This window comes from Hemicordylus capensis, chromosome 5 (assembly GCF_027244095.1).
Source record: "Hemicordylus capensis ecotype Gifberg chromosome 5, rHemCap1.1.pri, whole genome shotgun sequence".
NCBI lineage: Eukaryota > Metazoa > Chordata > Lepidosauria > Squamata > Cordylidae > Hemicordylus > Hemicordylus capensis.
Genome location: NC_069661.1, coordinates 147,999,283 through 148,026,694, shown reverse-complemented (window position 1 = coordinate 148,026,694; position 27,412 = coordinate 147,999,283). Strand labels below are relative to the sequence as shown.

Genomic DNA, 27,412 nt, shown 5'->3' with positions numbered 1-27,412 from the left:
CAAAAATTGTGTGGCAGCACAGCCATTATGGCTGCCCTGTCACACAACTCTGCACATTTTTTGCACTTGCACAACAGCACTCTTGTGCAACTGCACAGACCTAAAACTCCTTGCACTAAAACTCCCTATGAATGTAGTTTTCATGGATCCTAGGACCCAATTTCTCAGTCTCATATGACCAGCAAGTGATATATGCATGCCTCATACAATGTCGCTGATTTAATTTTGTGTTTTAAGTTTTGTGTCACAGATAGTAATGAGTTGCTAGCCTCGAAACCACTACAAACTTCAGAATAGATCTGCTTTAACAATAAAGAGGAGATGAGAAGAATGCAGTGTATATAAACTGGACTTGCCATTTCTATAAGGAAGCTGAGTCATATATCTCACTCTCCTTGGAGGAATTGCCAAATAAAGGGCAGTGTAGACCAGTACCAGTAAGTGTATGGAGTGATTATCTAATCTATATACTACAACATATCACAAGATTTATGTATAATTGTGGTGTAGCTCCAACAATGTACCAAAATACAACTTGTTTTATATTTCATTTGTTACGCACAGACAAAAAACAAGAGCCTATATAGTGAAGTCAATAACCATGCATCAGACAGCAGTGACTGATCCCAGTTCTCATTGACTTAGTTTTACAAGATAAGCCTTTTCCAACTTTTCCTCCCTTATTTGCCACATGAAATATCCATGCACCCATGCTTTCCTGTCAACAGAGATACTGCACTTGCATAGACTGAAGACTCTACTACATTCTCAGGTGCCAGCTAACTGTGCAAAAGGTTAGGCACAATAATTTTTAAATGTTTAGCTTTAGTATATGAAACACAGAAGTAAAATTACAAACAATTTATTTAGACTGAATCAGATTTATTATCTGAGGTGTGCAAAAATGGGCAGGTAACCAGCCAAATAAAGTTTCTAAATATAACACTGTGATTTGACGCTAAACAGGCGATACCAGTACCAAATGTTGATGTATATCCCTTAAGCAGTATATCCCTTTCCAGCCGGTCTAGAGCAGGAACTTTCTAGTGCCTCAGGCCTTATACTAGCAACATTCAGGAAAGGGGAGGGGAAGAAAGCACACATTTTTTTCCTTTCCTGCTGTGCTGTAGCACTAGAGGGTTAGATTGGGGGCTCCCTAAAACCCTGGACCTTCTATTATGGCAGGCGGAAATGTCTGGAGAATGAGAAAGGGGAAATGTGTATTTCCCCCCCTTTCGTCCTAGGGTTTCCATATTCAAGCTTCCCAAATCTGCGTGGCAACTAATTTGCATTTTATTTATTTGACATTTGTGTATACTTTCCCCTCCTTCTCTGCCTTCCCATGTCATCGGATCCAGAGTAAAATCTGGGGTATCTGGGCAGCACATTTGAAATCCGTGTAAATAGGGTGGATTTTAGCAGCTGGGTGGAGGAGCCAAAATCTGGGGGCTACCCTAAATTCCGGGGGATATGGCAGCCCTATTTTTCCCTGAAACATACCCGCATAATGCCAAAAAGGCAGTTTTTTAAGCTCATGGACAAATTATGCCAAACCCTAATTCTTCCCCTCCAGTATATTTAGTATAAACTGTTATTGGCTTGACAATCCCACTTTTCTCATTTCCATTTTCTTATGTGATTCCGCTCCCCTGCACCCTCAACTGCCACCGTAACATTCCATGGTTCCACTTAGCTATCCTTAGCCATAGACTTAATCAGTAAACTTACACAGCCTAAATGACTGACTGCTTGATGTGGCACTTTTTGGACAGCGCTCTTCAAAGATGGTACTCTTCAGAGCGGCACCCTTCAGAGACGAAATCTGGTTCTCGGCACGGGGGGCGGGCTCTGTGGGGCCTAAGCCAGCCAGCTCCAGCTGTGCTCCTCTGCCACACCCGCCGGGCCCGCCTGCTGCTCTCACCCACCGAGCTCCTATAATGCGTGGCGGGGGCTGAGTGCTGAGCAGGCCTGCCTGCAGCCACTAGGCCACTTGTGCCCACACAATGCCCACTTGTGCCCACTAGGCCACTTGTGACCACGCATTGCAATGGCGCAAGCATCAAAAGTGTGTGATGTAACGCTTGCACCTATGCGGTGTGACTCGTGAGCATCACAAATATGTGACATCACAAATATGTGATGCTCACACCTTTGCAAGTGGCTCAGTGGCCACTGGCAGGTCTGCTCGGCTAGCCTCCCCACCACACAGGACAGGGGAAATCAGCAGGCAAGCAGGTCAAAGAGCTTTTTTCAGGAGGTCTCACCAGGCGGGCCTCACCTGGGAGGGGGCTTCAACAGAGCAGGCCTCTGTAGCTCTCCGTGTCCAGGCTACAAAACTGAGTAGGCGTGCCACTGACTGCTCATTTCTTTAAGCTTATTTTTATTTCCCCAAGTCTGGAGAGCTGCCCATAGGAAACAAAAATGGATACAGGACTGTTATATAGCTGTTACTGGATGGCAGCAGTGTACTCCGTCTCTCCCCCAGAAAACATTGAGGCTATTCACACAATCAAAAACTGTGTTTTGCCTGTGTTTGGTTGCTGTGTGGGCTCCCAATTTTCGTTTGTGTGGAAGCATGGCAAGAGGAAAACCTAGACAGAAGTGATTGCGTGGAAGCAAGGTAGTAGGAGGAAAACCTGCCCCCTACCTTGCTTCCACACAATCACTTCTACCCAGGTTTTCCTCTTACCTTGCTTCCACACAAACGGAAATTGGGGGCATACACAGCTCCCAAACCCAGGTAGAAAAAAGTTTTTGATTGTGTGAATGACCTCATTGTATCAAAGATAGGGACTCACTATTTCCAGAAAATAGAGGAGGTATGATTTTCTTATCTAGATGTCCTGTACATTACATAAGGCTCTGGAATCTCACAGGAATGGCTGGTCTTTTGTTTTTGTTTAATTAATTTCCAACATATATACTTTTGTACCTGGTACATCTTGAGTCTTCAGAAACCACTGCTTTGATTTGGGATGGCCCAAACAGAAAAGACATTCAACCATCATACCAGTGGGAATTGCATCAAAATGATGCATCTCCTCAATCCTAATGCTTACTTGGAGAAAACGTTTAAGGCTCAAATAGTCCAATCGCACATGCATTTCCACCCCCACATTCTGCCCTTGTTTTCTTCAAAACAACACTTCATCGTTCCACGGCTCCTTGGAGCCATCTCAAGTCATATCAAGTTGCTTTGTGATTCATTTCTTTTCCTTTTAATGCACAAATGTATGTTCTTCTGCATATACAAGTATATAGAAATCACTTCTGCATATACCAAGTGTACAGAAGTCGGCCTTATTTGTGAGTGGACTCATTTTGCTTCAAGTTCAATAGCCACCTGAGCTGAGTTTGCTATTATTATATTAACAAAATGATGTGAGGAGTCAGATTCAGGAGGCAATTCATTATGCTTCCACATTACGTGTTTATCATTTCAAATTAGCAGTACCCACATAGCATGGAGTATGGTCTCTTAGCATTGCTTGTTCTGATGTGCATGTCTAAGAGAACACGTCCATATTGTAATTCTGAAAAACAATTCCCAGGGTTCTATCATTGAAACACATTATATTTAAACAAAGTTAAGCTGATATAAATATTCACCACAAAACCCCAAAAAATTTTCTTTACGAATAATGAGCAGCTTTGAAACACTGCAGTCTGCACTCAAGATCTTTCTCATTTAGCATTTGTGGTTGATTACTGTATTTAACTGTTTCAATTCAAATAACTTTTATTAGTTGTAAATGTCTATTTGTTCTTTGTCTAGGACTCCGAGGCCTCAGAATAGTTGTCCAATTCGATATTTCACAGACACTGATTTTTTAATTATTATTATTTGTTGTTATTATTGTGGTTAACCTTACACCTATTTCCCCAGGAATCTTATTGCTACTGCCTCTGCTCCCTGGACTATATTTGGAACAGGAGAGACAAATGCCTTGCCTTACCTAACAACCCTTTCTTGAATATCGACACAAACAGCTACTGATTTATAACATGGATTTAGCTTCTATGACAATCCCCCCCACTTGCTTCAAAGCCAAATTGTTACTTATTAATTGCTAATAATATAGTCCAATCACCCAGCATCATTGCTACATCAAGACATCACTTATTGGCTGGCTAGTATCTCTTGAAACTTGCAGCTGATGGGTTATTCAAATGATCCTCACTGAGCAGCAAAAGCCTTTATTGCAAGCCTTCTGCTACAGTATTTCATTGCAATCTCTATATTCTTTGAAGGTAGGGTCAAAGAGCAACAGAAAAAGCATGTTTAATCCTGCTCACCTATTGCTACAGTTCACCCTTATAGCTAAAAGACTTTCTGCCCTCCCATCTTTAGATATTTTTTAAACTGCAATGATCCTGTTTCAGTAGATCCAGAGACTTATTTTCAATCAAATCAAAATCCTCCGTGGATTTTTGCCGTGGTAAAAAAGCTCAAAGTGGCCACAGACCTAAGCAACAGCAAGCCAGGACTTCAGGGGAACGCCCAGTGTGTTACAGATCCAGGGGAAAACCCAGCTTCTAAATTAAGGCCCGCCCCTGACTCTCGCCCCGCCCTCCTATTGGTTGAGGATTCACGCTCGGAATAATAACAATCACCACCACCATCATCCCAAGTGAATGGAACGCTGTCTATTGCACGTTGCGGTTTCTTAGCTCAGGCTGGTCCCTGCCATGGCTACCACTACTACCCTGGAGGCTTAGTCACCGCTGATGCTTTCCAGGGAAGGCTCTTTATTTAAGATCTGTCATAATGTTTAGCCACACACTCCCCCTTCTTTCCTTCCTTTCCATGTAATCCGTTTGAACTGCTGCTTTTCTTGCCAAAAGGAAAAGGGGCGTTCAAACCAACCAACCCTGGAAAAGCGTCCCCCTCTTACGACCGCACCCAAGACTTAATTTCGAGGGAAAACTTGTCCTGGGGTTCAAGCCTGCTTTGCAGTCATACCACCTCTCCTAGAACTGGTGCAGATGGATCCAACACAAGCGTAAGTCCTATAGGATGCAGCAGAACTCGCTTTCACATGAGTGTGCATCGGATGGCAGCCTTCCAGTCCTATTGTATTACTCAAAAGCAAGTCCCACTGAGTTCAGTGAAGCTTACTCCCAAGTCAAGGGTGCCTAGGATTGCAGCCACCATCCTAAATCCTGCGGAAAGGGTGCAGAGCCTCACTGGGTGAGGAGGAAGGGAGCACTCTGCATATGCTCAGAGGCACGTGACTCCTGCGATGACTTCTCACGTACACCCTCCTCAGCTCTAGTCCTGTGGCAGAAAGACCAATTCCGGGGCGCAACTGTAAGCCCTGCCCACACGTCCCCCCCCTCCCCCACCGCCTGCTCTGCCTGGTTCCCTTCAGTGCGCGAGCCTGTCCCAGTTGGGCCCCGCCGAAGTTTCTCGCGCTCTCCGCTCGAGCTTTGGCGCAGCCCGCCAGGCACTTCGAGCGCTGTCACTGACGCACATTTAATTCTCCCGTGCAATCCACAGAAGAGGCGCGGCGTTTAGAGACACACACGCCAAGATGCTTCTCTGTCTCCCCCAGCACCACCACCACCCACCCACACAAGCAGGAGAGGGGGAAACCCAAACTGCCCCCAAACTCAAAAGTTGCTCTCCTACGACGTAGCGACGCTCCGCAGCCCGCTGCCTTTGGGGTTCCCCCTCCCCCCCGCCGCCCCCATCCCTTCTCCCCTCTCGGCTGCCCTTACCTTGCTTGACACACTTGAGCCGGATGGGGTCCTTGCAGTGCTTGATCACGGCCAGCACATCCCTGATGGTGAGCCCGGCCACGGGGGTCTCGTTCACCTCCAAGAGGAGCTCCTCGGGCACCAACTTGCCGCCGCTTTCATAGACCACCTTGCCGGGCTTGACCTCCCCCAGGTACGGGAACTGCCCGTTCTCGGCTCCCCCCTTGAGCTCAAAGCCCAGCTGGCCTTCCTGGTTCCTCACTATGACACACTCATGGACTCGGCTAGTCCAGTGGCTTTTCTTCTTCAAGCCCTTGGACATTGCCGTGGGGGGAAAGGGGTGGGCGCTTCTTTTGCCTTGGGGTGTCCTTGGAGTTTCCTTAGCTTGAGGTGGGGGAAAGGGGGAGGGGGGGAAGGCTCAGAGGGGTGGGTGGGTAGGTGGGTGGGAGGTGCTGCTGCTGCTGCTGCTCTTCCCGGCCGCCTGAATAGGTAGAGAGAGAGAGAGGGGAGGATGAAAGGGGGTGAGGAATGGGGAAAGGAGGGAAGGGAGGGTGCCGGATTCCCCTCTCGGTTTCTCTAGCTGAGTGTGCGGTGTGAGCTGCTAGCCATGGCAGCTGCAGCAGCAGCAGCAAGGATGCTGGTTGTGTGTGCGTGTGTGTATACTAGTTGTACAGTAACTGGATGGAGAAGAGAGAGAGAGGGAGGGAGGGAGGGCCGTGGATGCTGGAACAGGAGGCGGGAGCGAGGTGGGGATATGTCTGTCTGGCTCACACACTCGTTCTCCTCCAAGCCTGACCCGGTAGTGAAGACCGAGAGAGAGGCTGGCTTGCCTGGCAGAGCAGCAGCAGCAGCAGCAGGGAAGAGAAAAGGCGGAGAGCAGCCAGCGGTGGGTGGGGAGGGAAGACGGCGCGAGGAGGACCCGCGCTTGCTGCTGCTGCTGCTGCCAGGCAGGTACCGAGTGCGCCGCCAGCCTCAGCCGTCGCCCTCAGTCTACCGACCCCCTCGGGCTCTGGCGCTCTCTCCAGGGCTAGCCAGGCGCGCTTGGAAAGGCGACGTCACCCACACGTGCCCTCTCCCTTCCTCCTCCCGAGCTGGTCTGTTCCTCCCGCAGGAGTCGCCCGGGCGCCAACCTCGCAGCCCCTGCGCAAAGGCGCGCGCTGTGGAGAGGGAGATGGGCAGCTGCTGCGAGTGGGCGAGGCGCAGGCGGTAACAGGCGAGCTCCAGCAGGGGGTGCAACGGATCAAGGGCAGGGAGGAGGAGGATTTTGTCGCATTTCAGGAGGTGAGGGTCCACTTCAAAAGCTTTCTCTTCTTCGAATCTGGGCAGTAATCATCATATCAGCATTTCAAGTGCTTTATTGGTCACCTGGGTATATATCCGCACCCCCCCCCACCACACACACACAAACTTCTCTTGATGCACATTCAGAGGTTATGCTTTGCCCAGCTTAAATCTAACTACATTTTATTGACGTTATAATGTTCAATGTGCATGTATATTGTCATACAGATGTGTGCACAATTACTCACACATTATGTTCTTGCACGCACATACAGAAGTACACTTCCTGTCTGTCCCTGCATTTGAGGCGACCTGTGACCAAATTCACTTTTAAAATGAATGCACATACAGTCATTCAGAGAAAAACTTGTACATGTGCATGTATACAAAGTAATATCTGAATAAGGCTTTATATTCCAGGTAGTAGGAAAGAAAAATGCATCTTTATTAGCCGACCTGGAAGGATTACCCATAATTGCATCAAAGACTAAGAGTCCTGCTTGTAGACTTGCATGCAATTTGACAGAGCAGGTATCCCAACCACTGTTCTGTGTCTGCAGAATTCTTAGCAATTTCTCCTCTATGATAAGCTTCAGGGATTTTTGCATGGATGCTAACTGCATGTACAGAGTAGATAGTGGTCCTTTTCAGATACTGTTGCACATGCAGAATGAACACATGAGGGGGGCCATTGCAGCCACACTCTCCACTCCCTGACTGTGGGTATTAATTAGCATGTCTGAACAGAGCCTCCATACATACCCACAGCAGAGCTCTGTCTAGACGTTCATTTATGCATCTAATTTCTTAAAAGGGTTACATTGCATGCTCATAGCTTTTGTGCACAACCAAACCCTCTCTCATAGGTTACTGCCACCCCAATTCTTCTCCTCCCTCCATGCACATTCACTCTATCCATTATGCCATCCTAAAAGTGCTAGAGTCATCCACTTCATTTTTAAAAAAACACAAAATAAATTATTACTATGCACTCCAGTGCTGTTGCACATGCATGGTTCTTTTTTTAAAAAAGAGAGATTTAATTTTCAAAGTGCTTGAGGGTTGGAGGTGTAAAGGGATGGAGGGGAGAGGAGACAGACAGCTAATAAGCATGTTTCAAGCTACATAATTGCAGGTATGGAAGAAGAGAAAGTGTCTCTTTGCCATTAATACATTCTGTATATTAGTTTTCTTTGGTGGCCGGTGAGTGGGGGTGGGAAAGCAGGGATCACTGGATATGGGAAGCCTATCCTGAGAAAGGCAAAAAGAGGCGTGATGACCTGCTGCTGTGCTTCCTTTTCCTTGGCTGAGCCTACAGTAATTTTTTCCTCTTTCTCCATTCCTCTCTTCAAACACTATGTAAACCAGCATTGTTGCAGTAGAATCCATTGTTAGGGAAGCAACAGTGTGGTAGCACAATGTTCTCACTTAAAATATGATGCTTAACCATAGCAACCCTTCTTTCATACTTGCAAAAAGAGATTAAAGTGTAAAAAATAAGAAGAACCATTCCAAACTATTTACAGCTCTGTAGAAAAAGTGAGTGGAGGACTAAATACCCTTCAGATAGAACATCTCTGTTCACAGATGACACAAACACTGCAGCGTTGAAATACAGTTGTCATTCCACTTTTCCACATAGCCATTGAGAAACTGAAAGCCTGATATATGCTCATTTAAAATGGAACCTCTGTCTTCCTCATGTATACATCAACTGCAGGAGAGAGAGACTCAAAAAAGAGCGTTAGGTGGTATGAGTAAAATCCACCAAGATGAAACTATAGAAAAAGCAGTGTATGTTGAACATTTGTTGTGTTTGCTTTTAAAAAAACACCTCGTGTATTCCTGAAGCATAATCACCCGTGATGTAAAACCTGGGGGGATGGGAAACCCCTCTACCCTCAGTGGTCTCCAGAGGCACTCTTATTCCTGGACATCCAGGCCGAAGTCCAGGGCCTCCACAGGCCCTGAAGGCCCCAAAATCCGCTTTAGTCTGTCCTGGGTGGTGTAGTTATGATGCTTAATTTGCAGGGCAGCAGGGGGCCTCCAAAGACCTTTAGGTCCAGGCTCCAAAATTACCTAGGTGCACCTCCGGTGGTCTCCCAGTCTGGATCATCTTTCTCCCAGGCCTTCTTTTTTACATATACTGCCCTTCCAGAAAACGAAGAAGACATTCTAAATGCCCAACAAGCACCCTCCAATAGTGATAAAAATGCTGCAATAGAAACTAAATTATTGGGAAATGTTGGTAGAAAATGTGCCTCCAAGTGGTAGAACCTGAATGATTCTATGATTAGGAGAATGATAATAATGCCTCCCAAGGCTGGCCCATCCATTAGGTGAACTAGGCAGTCCTCTAGGGTGCCAAGCTGACAGGAGCCTGGGTCACATGCCACCTAGCCTGCTCACTAGTCAGGCCTAGGCAGTCATGTGGGGCAGTAACCTGTGGGGTGCACTGTTACATCCCCTGGCCCCTTCACCCATATGGGCATGCATGCACACCTCCCACCATCTATCTGAGCAAGTGGGCAGGCAGGCAACCAAGTGGGCACTTGTGCACTCCAACTGGGTCCCTGTCACACACATCTGTCCTTGCTGCCTCTGCCCACTGCTCCTGCCACAGCTGACTGCTTCTGGGCAGCCTGCCTCCCACACACAGCACATTATAATCATGCTGTCCCATTATGCTGTGATGTCATTATAATGCAATATGGCAAATCGGCTGCCCAGAAGCAGCCGGCAGCGGCAAGAACATAGGAAGCTATCATATACTGAGTCAGACCATTGGTCTAGCTCAGTATTGTCTACATAGATTGGCAGCCACATTTCCAAGGTTGTAGGCACAAGTCTCTCTCAGCTCTATCTGGAGATGCCAGGAAGGGAACTTGGAACCTTCTGCATGCAAGCATGCAGATGCTCTTCCCAGTGCAGCCCTATCCCTTGAGGGGAATATCTTACAGTGCTTGAACATGTAGTCTCCAATTCAAATGCTAACTGGGGTGGACCCTGCTTAGCAAAGGGGACAAGTCATGCTTGCCACCACCACTAGACCAGCTCTTCTGCGGTGGGTGGAGGCAGCAGAGCAGCAAGAACAGCAGGTAGGCAGGTGAGAGGGCAATGGGGACCACCTGCCTGCCTGCCCCCATGATGGGGACTGCCCACCCACCCACTTGGACAAAGGGAGATGCCCACTCACACAGGCACAGGGGTGGGGGGCACTAAAGACAGGTTTTGCCAGGGGCACCAGCAACCCTTGGGCTGACCTGATGCCTCCTAATGGTAAGAAATGTGCCTCCGCCTCCTAATGGGAGGAAATATGCCTGCTGATGGCAAAACCCTCCCTTCCCACTTTCTTAAGCTCATTGATTGAAGCTGGGGTTACCAGAGCAAAAATTGGTCTATATGTGTGTTGGATAAGTAAAGCAATCTAAGGATGTAATCTCAGCAACAGTCCATTTTTTAATTGTAATCTTTCTGGCCCCTCTTGGACCTTGGAAAACAAAGTTCAGATCTAGCTGATGCTGCTTCTGTTCTAAATGCTTTAAATTAAATTATTTTATGCAACTGATTGCTTTAATATTATAGCTGTTAATGACTGATTTACAAATTTGACTTGTCTCTATGGGATATTTATGGGATATCCCTATCTTGGGATATATATTTTTTTTAATTTCAGGAAAAGATATACACTAAGTAAATGCCCTGCCCCCAACAATGCATGTTGATTCTCTCTATATTATGTGTAACATTATAGAACTAGAAAACCTTTGGGGGATTTGCATGAGTTCTATGGGGAGGTTGCTGCAGGATTTTTATGAGGAGGAAGCCATATACACAAAGCTTGCTTCTGCATCCCATTTAATTGCACTGGTCAAGTTCCAAGTTTCAGAGAGCCCTTGGCATACTGTTCTCCATAGGTGGTCCCCCATGTTTCATGGTGGGGTTTTCCTTGGTGGATTGGATTGGATGGGAGAGATGAGTCCATGCAGAGTGACTCTCAAGGGTGAGGGAGATATTTTGCTACCACTGCACAAGGGCTCTCGGTACAATGATGCCAACCCCTGGTGCAATCCCCACCACTGCAGGTACATCTTCCATGCTGAATTTCATGTGTGAACTAGCCATTACTCACACATATTTGGGTAATAATCCTTACTTCATTTTTAAAAGGAAACATGGAGATGCAAAGCCAATGGGTGGCCCTGAGTCTTTTGGCGCAGCAATACACCATTGGGAGAAACCTCATGCAAGTGCCGTTTGCATCATCATCGCTCTCTTTGCATTCACAACAGGAACTGTTGTCAACAACACTGTGCTGCACTAAAAGTCTGGATGCCACACAGTAAATGAACGAAATGCAATCTCTCCTCTCCCTAATGTAAAATGTTGAGCCTTAAAAACACATTTATTTTCCACAGTGGAGTGTGGGGGAAGGGACTTTTCCCTTCCTGCCTGGGCTCTATATTAGTTGTGTGCAGATGAAAATGGAGAAAGCACAAATTAATATAGGGAACTGAGTGGTGTAGGATTCATGCAGTCTTTTGAAAATTGATCAGTGATCATTGCCGGGAACTGAGTACTGTAGAATGCATGCTGTCTTTTGAAAATTGATCAGTGATTATTGCAATTTCATTATTTTTTTAAAAACTGCTTCAGATTATTTTAATGAAACATACTGGTTCTCCTACCAGCTATATTTTAGTGTTCATAACAAGAGAGACAAGTGTGTATATGGGGGAAAAGGGGAAAGAAATCATGAATAGGAACACTTCCATTTAGGGAGAAACAAAGACCCTTGGATGCTGCAGGATGTTCTACATGGGGGAAAGAAAGGTGTTCGATTCTGTCTGCATGAGCTTGCAGTATTGGGGCCAGAGGCAGAAAATAACACATCTGAAAACCCTAAAAAAATGCTCGGAAGGATGGAGAAGAGGATGAGATGAACTCTTATCCAAATAGTGCCAGAAGAACTGTGATGACCTATATTTCCATCAGCTTTAATGGGGATTTCAGGTGCTTTGAGCAAAGTGTATAAATGGTCAGGTACTGGAATCATATATTCAGAATGAAGCCAATTGTGTATGTTGGTCAAGCACAGGTTGTCCCTTCCTTTCCAAACCAGGAGAACTGGTTATCAGGAGTATCAGATGAGGCACAGTCTTACAACTGAACAGGAAAGAGGAAGCACAAAGCTGTTCCCTCGCTGCCCGTCTCTCCACACACCTCTGTTGTCAGAAATGAATTTTAGAGATGCAATTTTGTTGCATTAGGAGATATGCATATCCGGGAAAGAGAAGCTGTGAATGATCGGTTTTTGGAGCATTGCTCCTCCAATCCTGATGGGTCTTTTTCTGGTAAAATGGGAAATGGGAATGGGAAAATTTCTGGTAAAATGGGAAGCAATGGCCAGTTCTATTCTTTTCTCCAATCATCTCCATCTCTGCTTTTGTTCCCCCACTTCAGCCCTGCCATCCATCACTGAGGAGGCTGGCAGAGGAAGGCAGCGAGTCCAGATTTTCTTTTCATGGGTCCCTGTACCTGTTTCTCCAATGTAGTCCCACCCTTTTGTCTGCATTACCCCACCCTGGTCAGAAGATACTATGACATAATGAGCTGGTTCGGACTAGCATCCAGAGTGAGGAGGACGAGGTCACACCCAAAGTGCACTGGTTCTGATATCATTGAAGGGCATCCTGACATGCTGTCAAGACATCCTTTAATTGCATGAGAGGGACGTTCATCTGAATCATTCGTCTGCACATGCTAGAAAACTATGTTTTTAGTGTATGTAGAGGAGCTATTTTGGATGAATGCGTCTCTCAAATGATTAAAAGACACCCTGTCAGTGTGTTCGAACATGCTTCAATGAAATTAGGATGGGTGTGCTCTTGACACAACCCCATCCTCACATGAGCCTCTGGATGCTCATCTGAACCAGCTCAATATTGGGAGACTGGGATGGAACAGGACTGCCCCAAGGATTTCTGATGCCCCAGACAAAGCCTGGCTTTGCCATCCCCTTCCCCCTTCACCCACATGGTTGGGTGCCTTCCTTCATCCAAGTGGGTGGGCAGTTGCCATTGCCCACCTGGCCATCCACTTGCTCCCTGTGCTGCACTGCCTCAACCTGCTGCTCCTATCACTGTCCATTATAATGCCAGCAAGGAGAGTAAGTAGACAGGCAATGGGGCTGGGGAGCTGTTGCTCACTCACTCTCCCACTCACACACCCACTTGCCTGTTCACTCAGATGATGGGAGGTGCCCACCCATGGGGACAAAGGGGGCAGGTGGTGGTGCCCTCTGGCCTGCTGAATGCTCTCATTGTTGTAGCCATCAGCAGTAAGGCAGCAGGCAAGCGTCCATGCCCCTATATTTCTGGACTATATTTTTGGCACACAGAGTGGCATGTGACCCAGGCCATAGCACCCCTCCCTACTTGGTTCCCTAGACGACTGCCTAGTTCACCTAATGGACAGGGCAGCCCTGGGATGGAATATTAGGAAGTGGCATATGTAAGTTTTTTGGGTGGAACTGATGTGAAGAACAGAAAGCACAAGACACTTGCTCTTCCTATTCTCTTTGCATTAACGTCAAATCAAAAACTATTCTTAGAAATGAAGTCCACGGGACACTGCTTGTCACACTAGTGTGGAACAAAGGGAGAAGCTGCATTTACAAAATTCATTTGTTTGATGCTATTACAGAAAGCATTTCATTCATGTTTCGTATGGAATTCCTAAGAGCAAAACCGAAAGTAACCACAGCAGAGTTGTATCTTCAAATTGTGGGTCACTGTCTATTCAAGTTATTCCAAACAAAGAAGCAGCAGGTAGGAGCACAGTGCTGAACCCTGCTTCCTCTGCCTTCCCCTTTCCTTTTTGCAGCACCTCCCCCAAGTGAACTTTTCTTCGAACTGGGCATATTCCAAATCTCAAGGATCAGCTGCGAGGAAGCATTGCAAGAGGGAGGAGCAATGGTTGGATGAATAATTCAGCCCTCTCTGCTCTTCCTTGTTTCTTCAGTTGAAGTTATCCTTGTTTTGTAGCTGTTTGGTGCAAAACACAAGTCTGTTGTAATCCCAACTAGTTCTGTCCTTAATGTCCTTAATGACTACTGTGAATGCTGACCATTCATTGCTGAAGGCAATGTAGTATTTCCAGTGGCGCACCTCGGTAATTTTGGTGCCCGGACTGCCTCTGCTGCAAGGCCCCCCCACCGCAAGGCCCCCCTCATTAAAAAACGCCTATCCCTCATTGCACTGAACCACTGATCTATTCCGTGATTTTAGCCGTCATGTGCACGGACAGAGGGTGGAGGATGAGCCAAGCAGGCTTCCTCCCCCCATGGTGGTGGGGGGGGGCGGAGTGGCTGCTGGGTCTGCCTGTCCAGCCCAGTGGCCCTTGAGAACTGCAAGGTGTACCTGCACAGTTAGAATAGATCATCGCAATCCTGTGATGTCACGGCACAGGGTGGTGGCAGGAGGCCCCCCAGATCTTGGAGACCATGGACTGGGGCCCCAAGGCCCGGGCGTAAGAGCACCTCTGAGTCTTTCCACAGTCTGTCCATGATATTCTTAAAATCGTGAAGACTTAAACTATCTTCAAAAACTATTTTCCCATTTTCAGTTTAAAAATCATAGCCACATTATGCATAGGTGCAATCAGCCCTCTGCACCACACTGTAAAGTGCCATTTCCACTGTACATTAATATTACAAATCAAGCATGCATTTAAACAGTTAACTCAGTTCTTCCACAATGCAAACAGCCTTCTGAGATCAACTTAGCCTCTGGATAAAGTTATTACTGGGGGGAAATGGCAAGTTTGCAGTTTTATGAATTGTTTCTTTAATTAGAAGACGGTACCCTGCTTTTATTTCACATGTGAGCCTCCATTCTTACCTTAAACAGGTACAGTTCATTAGGGTTTTTTGAGGTGTCTTGTACTTGTTAAAATCCGACAGCTACTGATTTGTCTATTATATTCAGTGTAGTCTATCTTACATGATTCAGTACAAACTCCCACTTAACGACTGCTGTTTAAAGTGTTTCAATTTTTAAATCTATTAGTAACAATATGAACCTGCACATGATATTAATTTGTAACAGGTATGGTACTTTAGATAATTACAGTCTTTTGATTTCACTGTCAAAGCAGTGATGGATGTACAACTATATATAGCTAAGAGGGTTCATTGAGAAATAATTGTTTCGCAAAATGAGAGAAGAGCATATGGCCACCATGGTCACAATCCAGCACAGAGGTATGCATACTTAAGCACCAAGTCTAGCTGGAGATTTTCCAAAATGAAAGCCCTATGACAGCCGAGGATCAGCAATACAAAACCTGTATTACTATTTAGGTTTCACACATCTCTGACAATGTAGCTAGCACCTGCATTGTAAATATTCATATTGCTGCATTCTGGTTGCTATCACTTCATGAGAGACTCTTAAAAAAAAAAGCACAGAAAAGGAAATACACTGAAATTGCAAAGTGTAAAGCTTTATTATGGCCTGATCCTGTACATGTTCACTCAGAAGTAAGTCATATTTTGTTCAATGGAACTTAGTTCCAAGTAAGTATGCATACAATTGCACCAACCTTAGAAATGCACTCCTTGCTGGGACCCACAACTACTACACATTTCCCTTCTCCCCCACCCACCCACACACACACTATGAACCCTAAATATTATTCCTACATTGTTTGTTTTGAAATATATGGGTCTTCAGAAGAGATCACCTCTTTTTCAAGGAGCTGAATTGTTTTAAAACTAGTGTTTGACACTGAATCCATTACTGACATTTACAATGCACTTACACTATATACTTAAACTTGTTTAATGTTCATTCCTTTTCCCCAGGAAACCTGGGAGTTGTAATTCTTCAGAGAAGGTTAGGGATCTTGGTAGATCTGTGTGAAGAGAAGATCGGGAAGGAGGTCTTTACCCAGCAGTTTTTTTCTTTCAAAAGCACTTCCTTCTCCAAGTCACTTTCCCTCCAGGGATTAGTACAGCTTTTTCAGCAGAAAAATGGAGGGATCTTCATTTAAAGATCCCTTTGTGATATGTCTTTGGAGGCATATTACAGTCTTTGTAACTTCATTAAATTAAAAAAAAGGGGGGGGGAGGCTACCACACACAACCCAATGCCATATATAGTTTGTCCCTAAAATTAAAAAGAAAGAAAGATTGTGCCATCGAGTCAGTGTCAACTCCTGGTGACCACAGATCCATGAGGTTTTATTGGTGGAATACAGGAGGCGTTGACCATTGCTTCCTCCAGTGCAGTATGAGATGATGCCTTTCAGCACCTTCCTATATCACTGCTGCCCAATATAGGTGTTTCCGATAGTCTGGGAAACATACCAGCAGGGATTCGAACTGACAGTCTCTTGCTCCCTAAGCAAGTTGCTTCCCCACTTCGCCTTAGCTAATCATTTGCATGATGTTAAACTCAGTAAATAAAGGACAGCATAATATATGCAGGATTCTCTAGCTCAAACGTTGCTTTCTCTGTTTCCTAAGAGTGCAATAAGGTTACGAGTGGGTGCTACTGAACCTGTTTGGGATCTTTCAGTTTAAAGGGGAATGCTATACTAAGTATGCTATCCTACAGAGTGGGGGAAGGGGAAACAGGGAAGGAGTGGTGGTGGGGGGGATAAAGGACAGACACCACCTCACAGATCCCTAGAGACAGCAGGGACACCTAGACAAGAGATCCAAATAAGTTCAGGTCTATCCAGAACACACATTGGGGCTGACAGGGAGAGCAGGAGGACTTAGACAGACTAGGCTGGGTAGAATCCAATTGGAATCAGGAAGGAGAAGGCAGTGTCAGTGAATTGCTCCAGAGAAGGAGCAGAGAAAAGGACAGGACAGACCTAAGTGAGTCTGGGTAAAAATGGAGGGAAGGGTCAGTTCAAAAGAACCGGTAGAAGAGCAGGAGAGAGTAAGAGACAAGCCTAACTAGGTTCAAAGAACAGAGAGGGCACAGGTTGGTTAAAAGAACCAGCAGGAGAGTGGAGACAAGAGCAAAAGGCAACCAGGCAAGTTTGGGTGAGAGAGAGGGAAGGGTTGGTCCAAGGAAGCAGGAAAGAAGCCCGAGAACTAAGAGAAAAATATCCGAGTGAGTTTGGCTAAAGGAAGGATGGCCCCCTCTAGAGAACTGGCTAAGCATGAAACGGAAGGAGAGAAAGGAAAGGGTTAAAATTGCAAAGGGAGTGGGTGAGGGAAAATGACTAGAGGAGAAATGGCTTCCTTGATTGTGGAGGCGACAGAGTGGTTGCCCACTCTCCAGTGCAAGGTACATCTGAGCTGAATTTGTGCTCAAGTTAAGTGGTTGCCAAGAACCAGGGAATATAAGTGGAGAAGGGAGTGGCTCCCTGTGCTGCTGTTGGGAGCCACCTGAAAAGAAGGGTTGGTCAGGGTTTGAAATTGTTTGGGGCTGGTGCCAAAGAACAAGGTGAATGCAAAAGGCTGTACAAGTGAATTTGGTAGGGACACCCAATGGATGTCCCTGGCTGTTGGGTTCCACTAGAGGCTGCTTTCGTGGGGCTTCTGTCCTGGGCTGGGGCTCCCTATAGCTTAGACCTAACAAAACCATTTAGCCTAGCCTAGCAAGTCACAAGCAGCGCGCACACGCACACACACACACACACACACAGAAGGAGGGGGTTCCCAGAAGTGGAGGAGAGAAAACTCCCCATACAACCTGTCTGATGTGAAGGAGGAAGCCAGGTTCTTCAGGGGTGCTGCTGGGCTGTGGTGATTGGAAGAAGCAGGGTGGCCACAGTGAACCCCAAGACTAAGCAAAGTGGGCCTTTTGGCTTGCTGCTCCTATAGGGAGAAAAAGATGCTTTTTTCTATAGGGATGAGTGAGGAGCACAGGTCAGGAGCTCAATTGGGAGGAGGGGGGGTACTCTGGCTGCTTGGCTCTTTAGCTCTTCAGGATGGCCAACAGTTCCACAGGGGAAGCTAGTTCAAAATATTGGGGTACCCAGGCTGGGCTGCCCTAAAATGAGGAGCAGCTGTTAGGCTCTCTCTTAGCTAGTCTCACTAGGAGGCTCTTGGCTGCAGTTGTGAGCACTGTCTCATTCCTGGACCCTCTTAAGCACAGGTACAGTGGTACACCTAGGTAATTTTGGTGCCATCCCTGCCTCAAGGCCCTCCCACCGTGAGGCCTCCCTCTAAAGAAAACCTGACCCTCATCGCGCCGAACCATCAATCTATTCTGTAATTTTAGCTGCCATTTGCGTGACTGGGGGATGAGCCAATCAAGCCTCGCCCCTCCCCATGGTGGTGGTGGTGGGGGCAGAGTAGCCACTGGGCCTGTCCATCCAGCTCAGCAGCCCTTAAGAACTGCAAAGCACGCCTGCACCGTTGGAATAGATCATCTCAAGCCCGTGGCATCACAGTGTGGGGCGGTGGCAGGAGGCCCACCTGGACATTTGGAGGGCCCCCCGGACCTTGGAAGCCATGGAATGGGGCCCCAAGGTCCAGGGGTAAGAGCACCTCTGCACAGGTCAAGCCAGGCTAGGCACCTTTGTGAAGGGTGCCAAGAGGGGTGTACAAAAACAAACCTCTATAACAATTACTAGATTCCAAGAGTGGTTTCTAAGTTTTCTAAGGTTCCCTTAGCCCGATTTCTCCTGGTTGTGAGAATAGCTTCATTGTTTTTTAAAGAAAGTGTTGCCTTACTTGTAGAAGTGTTAAAAGAATTCTGTAAATTTCTGATGATTGATTCATGCTTGAAAACATACCAGGCAGTGCAATAAAAATCTTTGTTTAAGCCAGATCTGACAGTTGTGGGTTGTGTGAAAGGGCTTTTATATCCTTACTAGCATACTGATTCTTTTGTAATTCTTGGTGACTATTTTGCTGAGCACTCTGTAGATAATTAGTTCACATCTGGTCTGACTTGGATGCTACCATTAGATATAGAATCTGATATGGAGCTAGCTTTAGTACCTTCTTGTCAGATTGCTTGGATCAATTCCTGTTTATTTAATCTGAGAATACTTAAAAAGTCCATGTAGCTTACCTGTGGTCTGGACTCTTGCCAGGCTATAAAATCATGACAGGAGAGACTGACCTTGATGCTGAATGTAGTAGAAAATTCATTCCTTGGTAATGAAAGGCAGCTAGCACCAACAAAGAAGGCAATGCTGAAGCAAGCCCCCCCCCCATTTAAGAATATGAAGCAGCCTTACACAGAATCAGACTGTTGAACTGTCTAGCCCAGCTTTGCTGTACATGGACAGTCAGCAAATCTCCCAGGTCTCAAGCAGAGGTCTTTCATACAAAGGCTATCTAAGATCCTTGAACTGGAGCTATTGGATAGGAAATCTAGCAGCAGATGTAGATTTTGCAATTGGAAAGGGTTCCCTCAGCGGAACCCTCATTATAAGCAACAAGCAAATTTGAGCCAAAATTAGTAGTTCCCTTCCTTCAAGCCAGATTACTTTTGCAAAGGGATGGGGAACTGCTGACTTTGTAAGCTACTCCAGTGTGCTTAGAATTCTATTTTCCCATTGGGGCATGGGGTGTTTTCTCTATTGCTCTCAGTTCGGTTTATTGCAAAGATCAATACTATGCCACTTATAGGCAATGAGATCTGTAAATGGAGCTTTCATTATTTGGGAAAGAGCAGTGGCACCTGTAGTCTGTGGCTGATAGTGTCTGTACTTTGATTTCCATGTTGATCCACTTACATGGGGTTTCCAAGGCCACCAATGTAACTCTAGAGCTTGGGCCTAATAAGAGCTAATTAAGGTGGCACTCTTTACTGGAAAAGCCTTCCTCAGTGCCAGTGTCCCCTACTCATAGATAACAAGATCTGTCCTTTGAAAAAGGATAGGGGCCTGAAGAGATCTTTGTGGTGGATTTTAGGATGGTGTGTAAAACAACCATGATCAGTTGAACTGAACCAAGCAGCGGCAGGAGGAGAAAGGAGATAGCAGATGATGGGGCAGCAGCTCCGAGAGGCAGCCAGCAAGAAACACGGCAGCCCTAGAACTGATTCAGTTCTGGACGGCTCTGAGCCTACTTCTCAATGGTAGCAGGAGGAGCTTGCACACAAAACCCAGGTTATAGCAGTAGCAGAATTTGGACAACACAATGCCGGCTTCCAACCTCAGGTTTCAGCAGCTAAACTACAAACTGAGGGTTCAAATTCAGGTTTGGGAGTGAAAATGGAGCCATTGTTGGGTGACAAAACCATGGCTTCATACTTCTGGACAATCACAAACTCAGACCTCTAGCATGTTTACCTCTGGTTTGGGATGATGTCCGAATGGGGCCATAGTGTTTACAATTCTACTCTATACCCCAATGATAATTTTCCTTGTAAGCTGTTCTGTGCTGAATGAAGTGATAGAGGTTAGGCTGTTTTAATCTACTCTAATGTCAATCATGTAGATAAATGATTTAACATTTTAAAAATGTTGTGTTTTAATGTTCTGCATGACAAGTTATCCACTTTCCAATACCTGTAAATTTGGAACAGACTCAGAGCAGTTCCACAAAATTACAGAATGCAATTGTACTTCTGTTTCTGTGAACATTCACTTATTATATATTATATATCCTTAATCCCAGGAAAGGTAGTTGCAGCACAATATTTAGAAAAATATAACTAATTCACTCATTCTGTACCTGTAACCCCAGGAAATAGTTGTAACACCATATTTTTAAAAGATAAATAATTTGTCAACATTAATACTCTCTAAATATGCATATTTCTGCTGAAGTAGCCTTAATATAAAACTAGCAGTGATTCCCCTCCCACAACACATATAAGGGTTTTCCCACCATTTAGATGTTATAAACAATACTGCCTTATTTTACCACTACTTTTCAAGATACTTGGTGCAGATATCAAGACAATGAGGCAATGAGGTTTTATGGAGGTGGGTGTGAGAACAAACCCAAGCTTAGCTCCAGACTTTCTTAGTTCATTTTATTTTTGACACAGAATCACAACCACCCAAAATGGCAATTACAGCTTAGTTCCATATATTACACAGAAAGTCATGGTGACCAGCTTGCCTTTCCAGCAGGAAAATGGATGCAGATTATCTTAATTTCAATTGAATTCAAAATCAACCATTCTTTTAGAGGGTTACAACTTCATCGAGTTTTGTATCTTACCATTATCAAATATCACTCCTTCACTCCTGTTAACTTGGCAAAGAGTCACCTTTTAATGTGGTGATTCTCTTTATTTAGCAGAGGGAGAGTACCTGGCCCTATCCACCCCCAGCACAGTACCTCCAGTGACTGTTGCTGGTGTCTGTCTTATGTTTCTTTTTAGATTGTGACCCCTTTGGGGACAGGGATCCATCTTATCTTATTTATTTATTATTTCTCTATGTAAACTGCCCTGAGCCATTTTTGGATGGGTGGTATAGAAATTGAATGAATGAATGAGTGAATGAATGAATGAGTGAATGAATGAATGAATAAGATAAAATAAAATAAAATAAAATAAAATAAAATAAGGTAAGGTTAAAGTTGTGCTGTAGAGTCGGTGTCAACTCCTGCTGACCACAGAGACCTGTGGTTTTCTTTGGTAGAATACAGGAGGGGTTTACCATTGCCAACTTCTGAGCAGTATGAGATGATGCCTTTCAGCATCTTCCTTTAGCACTGCTGCCTGATATAGGTGTTTCCCATAGTTTGGGAAACATACCAGTGGGGATTTGAACCAGCAGTTTCTCACTCCCTAGGCAAGTTACTTCCCCACTGCTCCATTATCCATCTCATCACCTGCTGTCTGAAACCATTCTGCTTGGCTGCCTCTTATGCCTAGAATTTGCTTCCAGAATACTCATATGGTGGCCCAGATCTCTCCCCCTCTATGCCTTAAGGAAGCTAGGGGCCAGGGAGGGCAAAGGATGAGGACCTGGGTTATGTTTTCCAACAAGAGATTGAGGCTATTCTCACGATTGCCTAAAATCAGGCTAGAGGAGCCTAGCCCAATTTTAGTGGACCGTGAGAACCACTGGCCTCGCAGGTGAGCATGGTTGCCTCACAGCGGGTAACCCACTTCTGCAGCCCTCCCCTTAGCCCAGGTTAGCTTGCGCAGAGCATGCTGGAACTCCCGGGGGCCGCACAGCCCCCAAGCCCCTGCCAGCTCCGTGATTGAGCCAGCAGTCATGTGGGTGGCTGCTCTGGCCGCCTGGGGAGGGCTTGATGATCATCTGCAGGGAAAGTGAGCTTAGCTCACTCTCTCCACAAACCCTCTGGAGGTGGGTCTCACTGATTGTGAGGCCCGCCTCATTGTCTGACATTGGCACAGAAGAAAGGGGAAGCCCTAGGCTGGGAGAGGACCAGTGCCATTCCCCATAGCTGACCAATGGCAAGAATGCCAGCTGAGACACTGAGAGGACTGTGAAAGAATGAACTCTGGATGCTCAGGGATCAGGAGGTGGGATGAGGCTGAACCTCATCCCACCAGTATATTACAAAATAGTTACATGAGCAACCTGCTTCATGGATATCTACCAACCCATAAAGAAATTTCACATGGAGTTACTCCCACGGGAAGAAGGAAGACAGGCTGCCACATCCCTTTCCACCTGCCAATTTTCAGTTGCAGTGCTCCTATCCCCACATCTTTGTAAGCTGCAGTTCAGCCACAGAAATATGTGAATGTGCTTTCCGTTTCATACATCACTTCTTAGGACACATAGTCCTCCAGGCCCCTTTATGTTAGCTGGGCTCTGTGTAGCTGGGTGCCATGACTATGATTCCTTCTACCAGAAAACTTAGGCAAATGTCTGATAAAGCTAGCCCTTTCTTTTCTGAAGTTGAAAGTCAAAACTAGGCAATTCAATGACAATTTGACACATGAGATAATTGCATTGTTTAAACAACTTGTATCAGCAGATTGCTCCAAACTGAGAATCTTGGAGCTACAATTTATTTCTAATCTTCATTGAACAAATCTATTTCTGTGAAGGCCTTCAGAGCACCATTTCTCAAAGGTATGAAATAATGATCCTCTGTCTAATCTTATTTGATGAGGTGCACTTCATTGCCACATTCTTTTATTTGTAAAAGCTCCTAAATTATACTAGATGCTTGCTGTAAAAGTTAAAATATGTAGGGACCTCATTGAAGTAATAAACCTGTGTCTGGGCTGCACTTGCACTCACTTCTGAGTACAGATCCTCTACTCCTGCACCATGCATTAGAACACAAGCATAGGTTCAATCCACCCTATTATCTGCCAACAGAAGAGCAAGCAAAGTTTTTGTTACATTCTCTGCTCCCTGTGGAGTCCACTAGTCTCTGCCCTCAGACCTCTGCTTTTAGCTACGCCCTGGCCTCAGCATGATCCCGGAATATTTAAAATATGAAACTGGTAACCCTAATATCTATACCATCCCCGTGCTGCTTCGTTAATCTGCCACTACCAAAGAGATTTCTCCCCATGGGCTCTAAACACTCAATCTCTCTTCACCACTTCATCTCCACCCAGTTAAATGGGCCCACGGCAGCCAAAGAATTGTGACCTCATTCCTGCTTTTCAACGATCCTGGTAGGCTCAGGGATCTCCAAGACTTGCATGCAAAATTGTTCCCTCTTTCAACCCCCACCAATTGGTGGCATTTCCTGTCATACTGTTTGAGGAACAACAGTATAAAGTCAATCTATCATGGATTTATTGAAATAACTATGAACTACAAAAAAAAAAAACCCACAAACAACCCCTCAGAGTTCTAATTTTGTTGCTCTGATACTATGAAAATTAATGTGATTTAAACACCCACCAGACCAATGTCTTCATGGACTGCTCTTGCAAGCTTAGCGATTGGTACCATTAATCCTAGTGTCAAATTGTGCATTGTGTGATTTTGTATTCACAGGCTCTAAAGCCATGTGATGCACTCATTTTGCATGATGAAAAATATATTAAGCCAGCAAGCATTCAAGAGGATTCAATTGCACTATTGTACAGGGTGGGATTCATACAAAGAATGGTTTTCTATGACCACAGTCAAGTAAGTTTCTATTTTCAGTTTGTACAATTGACTTGACAAAAGCTTTTTCTCCCCTCACTATCTCTGTCAACAAAAAGTGTCCATAGCAACATTATTCTGGTTGTCATATCAGAAAGTGATATAAATGGATGATCAAACTTGGCAATTTCTCACATTTTTTTAAAAAAGTGAGAGTTCACAGACATGCTTTGCTGTGAATATGCATGCCCGCCTGTTTTAAGATACAATTAGTTGCTGATGATATTCATTTTTTACATGGTGTCCTCAAGCTTTCTGGAAAATTCTATTTGTTTGGGGGGAATTTGCTGTGATCTATCTTCCTAATCACCACATGTGTATCATCATTTCCTGAAATCTCAACAGTTGAGGCCTACCAATGCTGAACTGTATCTAGACAAGTTATTGATCCCTTTCAAAACTCTCAGGGAATAGGGTTACTGAACACTACCTAATAATAGCAAATGATTACGCAACAAGAGGCCTCTGGATTGAACAGGGGTGTAGAGAGGTAGAAGGTGGCTCAGGTACAAACTCTAGAGCACTCTGCCACCCCTTTGCTCCTGCCATTGCCTCTTTGCTCCCCAGCTGTCCCCATCCTCAGTGATGGCATGGCAGAGGCATGCCTGCTCCAGCTGGCTCCAGCCCCTGCAACTGGGTGAGTAGCTGGATTGGGGATGTGGCAGCAGGTGGAGATGGGCACCACCACCACATGCCTCTTGGCTGGCCTCTTTGCTTCCCCACTGTCCCTGCCAGTGACGGCAGAGGCATGCTCACACTATAGCCAGCCATGATGAGTGGCAGCCAGTGGCAGGAGTGCCGCACCTGGGATGGGCAGCACTGCCACCATGCGCAGAGCTGTGGGGGAGGGGGAGCAAAGCCAAGCAGGGCTGAGCAGCTCTGGGAAGCTGGGCAGTATGGGTTCTTCAGACTCATCCACCCTATAGATGTTCCACCCCTGGGATCGACCATGCAGATTTATGTTAAGATGTATGTCAAGAGATAGACACTGGCCTCATTTGCACATAATAAAGAACCTGAGTTGCAGGGACCTGCATTTTCCTTAGTGTTATGCCCAAACACATGCAGCTCCAGTCCTGTCCATTGCACAACCCAAGGTTTCACTCAAGAGACTCCAATTTGGTTTGCAATGTGTTTCACTGATCAAAATTAAGGGTTCCCAGAGCCTCTGTTCCATCTGAATGCAGCACTGGAGGCTGCATTTGGCTGCACTGGAGTTGAGGGTGGAAACTCCTCCCTCTCTCCTTCCATGATTGGCTGTGCAGACTGTCCTTCAAGCCCAAAGAAAGCCTGCAAATCCAGTTCCCTGTCCTCTCTGCAGTCTTGCTGACTACAGAGAGAATGCTCTCCCTGTCATCCAAATGCAGACAGAAGAGCGGTGGGGGGGAGGGATGGGGCAGCGGAACCACAGGTCCATTAGACCCATGGTTCCATGTGACATGCAAATACAGTCGTAGGCAGCAAAAAGCCTCTGCATTGGTCACAATTTCCAGGTCTTCAGTTCTTGCCTGATTAACAGAACAGAACTTTCAACAAGCTCTAGGTGGGGTTATCCATGAAGCCCTTTCAGAAACTACTGTTGGTATGAATGTGGCTGTGAGGGTCGTGATGGGTGCTAAATGTTCAAAATCTGCTACTGTATCAGCTGCACTGGTTACCACTGCATTTGGGGGCAGAATTCAAGGTTCTGGTTATTACCTTTAAAGCTCTAAGAAATTAGGACCTATTCATTTATTGTTACATTTTTATACCGCCTAAACACTTCATCTCCAAGCAGAGTACAAACAGCATTTACAATAAAATAGAAGTTTAAAAGCAATAATTAAAAATTAAACAGTCAAGTACAGCCAAATGCCTAGATAAACAAGTATATCTTAGAGACTCTGAGAAACTACCTCCCCACACATGAGACTGCCTGGCCCATAAGATCGTTTTTAGAGAGTCTCTTCTGCATGTCCTTCTACTTCTGAGGTTCAGTTGGTGGTGACCTGCAGTCAGCATTTCTCTGTTGTGCCCCTTGCTCCCTGGAATTTCTTCCCCCTTGAACCCTGGCTATTTTCCTGCTTTTAAGTACCGGTTGAAGACATTTTCTTTTTGGCAGACTTTTGTGACTCTTTTATTATGGCCTCTTAGCTCTGCTTTCTGATATTTTAGGCAAATTGTCTTTATGCTGCTTTTGTTATTTTATTGTAGTGTTTTTATTGTGAGCTGCCTCTGGTTCCTTGGAAAACAGGTGCAGTACACATCCTTAAACAAACAACAAACCTCCAACTAGCACCAATTCTAGCCTGGGAGATCAACTGGCTGCAGCATGCCTGGCTTCACAATCACTATCATTTCCCCTTGGTTGTATGATTGATTGATTGATTAATTGACGTCAAGTCAGTGTCGACTCTTAGCGACCACATAGATAGATTCTCTTCAGGATGATCTGTCTTCAACTTGGCCTTTAAGGTCTCTCGGTAGTGCATTCATTGCTGTTGTAATCGAGTTCATCCACATTGCTGTGGTCATCCTCTTCTCTTTACTTCAACTTTCCCCAGCATTATAGACTTCTCAAGGGAGCTGGGTCTTCTCATAATGTGTCCAAAGTATGAGCCTGGTCATTTGTGCCTTGAGTGAAAATTCTGGATTGATTTGCTCTATGATCCATTTGTTTGTTTTCCTGGCTGTCCATGGTATCCTCAAAAGTCTTCTCCAGCACCAAAGTTCAAAAGTATGCCTCTCCTTTTATAGTGCAAGTGTTGTAACTCCATAGCCTACATATTCCTTCTTTTCCTTGTTGTTTCCTTTCAACCTGTATTTATGTCATAAGATCCTCTAGGCTGGGACCTTTGGCAGGGCGGTGGGGTCGGGGGGGGAGGTGATAGCTACATTATGCTGCTATATTTATTGTTGTTGTCATTACTATTAAATTTTGCCTTCCATATTTGCATCGATTTTTCTCACAATTTTGTTGTTTGATCTCATTGTCTTGATCACCTGTTTTTGTAATTCATCAAAGAACTGCTAGTAGTAGGGATGTTATTTTATTCTCAAGATACAATATTTAGTTTCAAGCATAGTCTTCCTTTCATGGACCATCACAGCTTCACAGAATGTAATGAGCAGCCATCCTTTCAAAACACTGCAGTTGTATAAAACACATTTCCTTTGTTTCCAACATAGTTTAGACATCCTTTCCAAAATGCTGAGCATACTCTTTTAAGGAGGTCATATGGATAATTCTACCTGAAAACTGCAAGGAGAAAGATATTTAAGAAATAATGAAGACCATATTATTGAGACTACTTCCACTGAACCGTAACTTCTCAGCTACATGCCCACACACAATTGATGTTTGCCTAGCCTACGTCCTGTTTAGACAACAGGAACTCTACTTTATCCCCCCCCCCACTAAAAC

The 27,412-nt window shown here is 45.3% G+C and overlaps 2 protein-coding genes across 19 annotated transcripts in view; one reads left to right on the top strand and one right to left on the bottom strand.

Moving 5' to 3' along the window:
* The window catches only part of MAGI2 (membrane associated guanylate kinase, WW and PDZ domain containing 2), a 953,479-nt gene extending 946,984 nt beyond the window's left edge, over positions 1-6,495 (bottom strand). For 4 of the 18 annotated variants that reach the window (XM_053251268.1, XM_053251270.1, XM_053251269.1 and 1 more), the window contains exon 1: positions 5,722-6,468. In XM_053251268.1, the coding sequence (XP_053107243.1) occupies positions 5,722-6,022 (301 nt within the window). In that variant the 5' untranslated portion in view covers positions 6,023-6,468. Of the gene's footprint in view, positions 1-5,721 lie in introns of all 18 variants that reach the window. The other 14 variants (XM_053251273.1, XM_053251274.1, XM_053251287.1 and 11 more) reach the window with 11 other exon arrangements.
* Positions 6,496-22,889: 16,394 nt separating this feature from the next.
* LOC128325945 (uncharacterized) overlaps positions 22,890-27,412 on the top strand; it is a 30,953-nt gene continuing 26,430 nt past the window's right edge. Inside the window, exon 1 of the mRNA XM_053251881.1 lies at positions 22,890-22,971. The gene's annotated coding sequence lies outside the window, so the exon portion shown is untranslated. The remainder of the gene's footprint in view (positions 22,972-27,412) is intronic.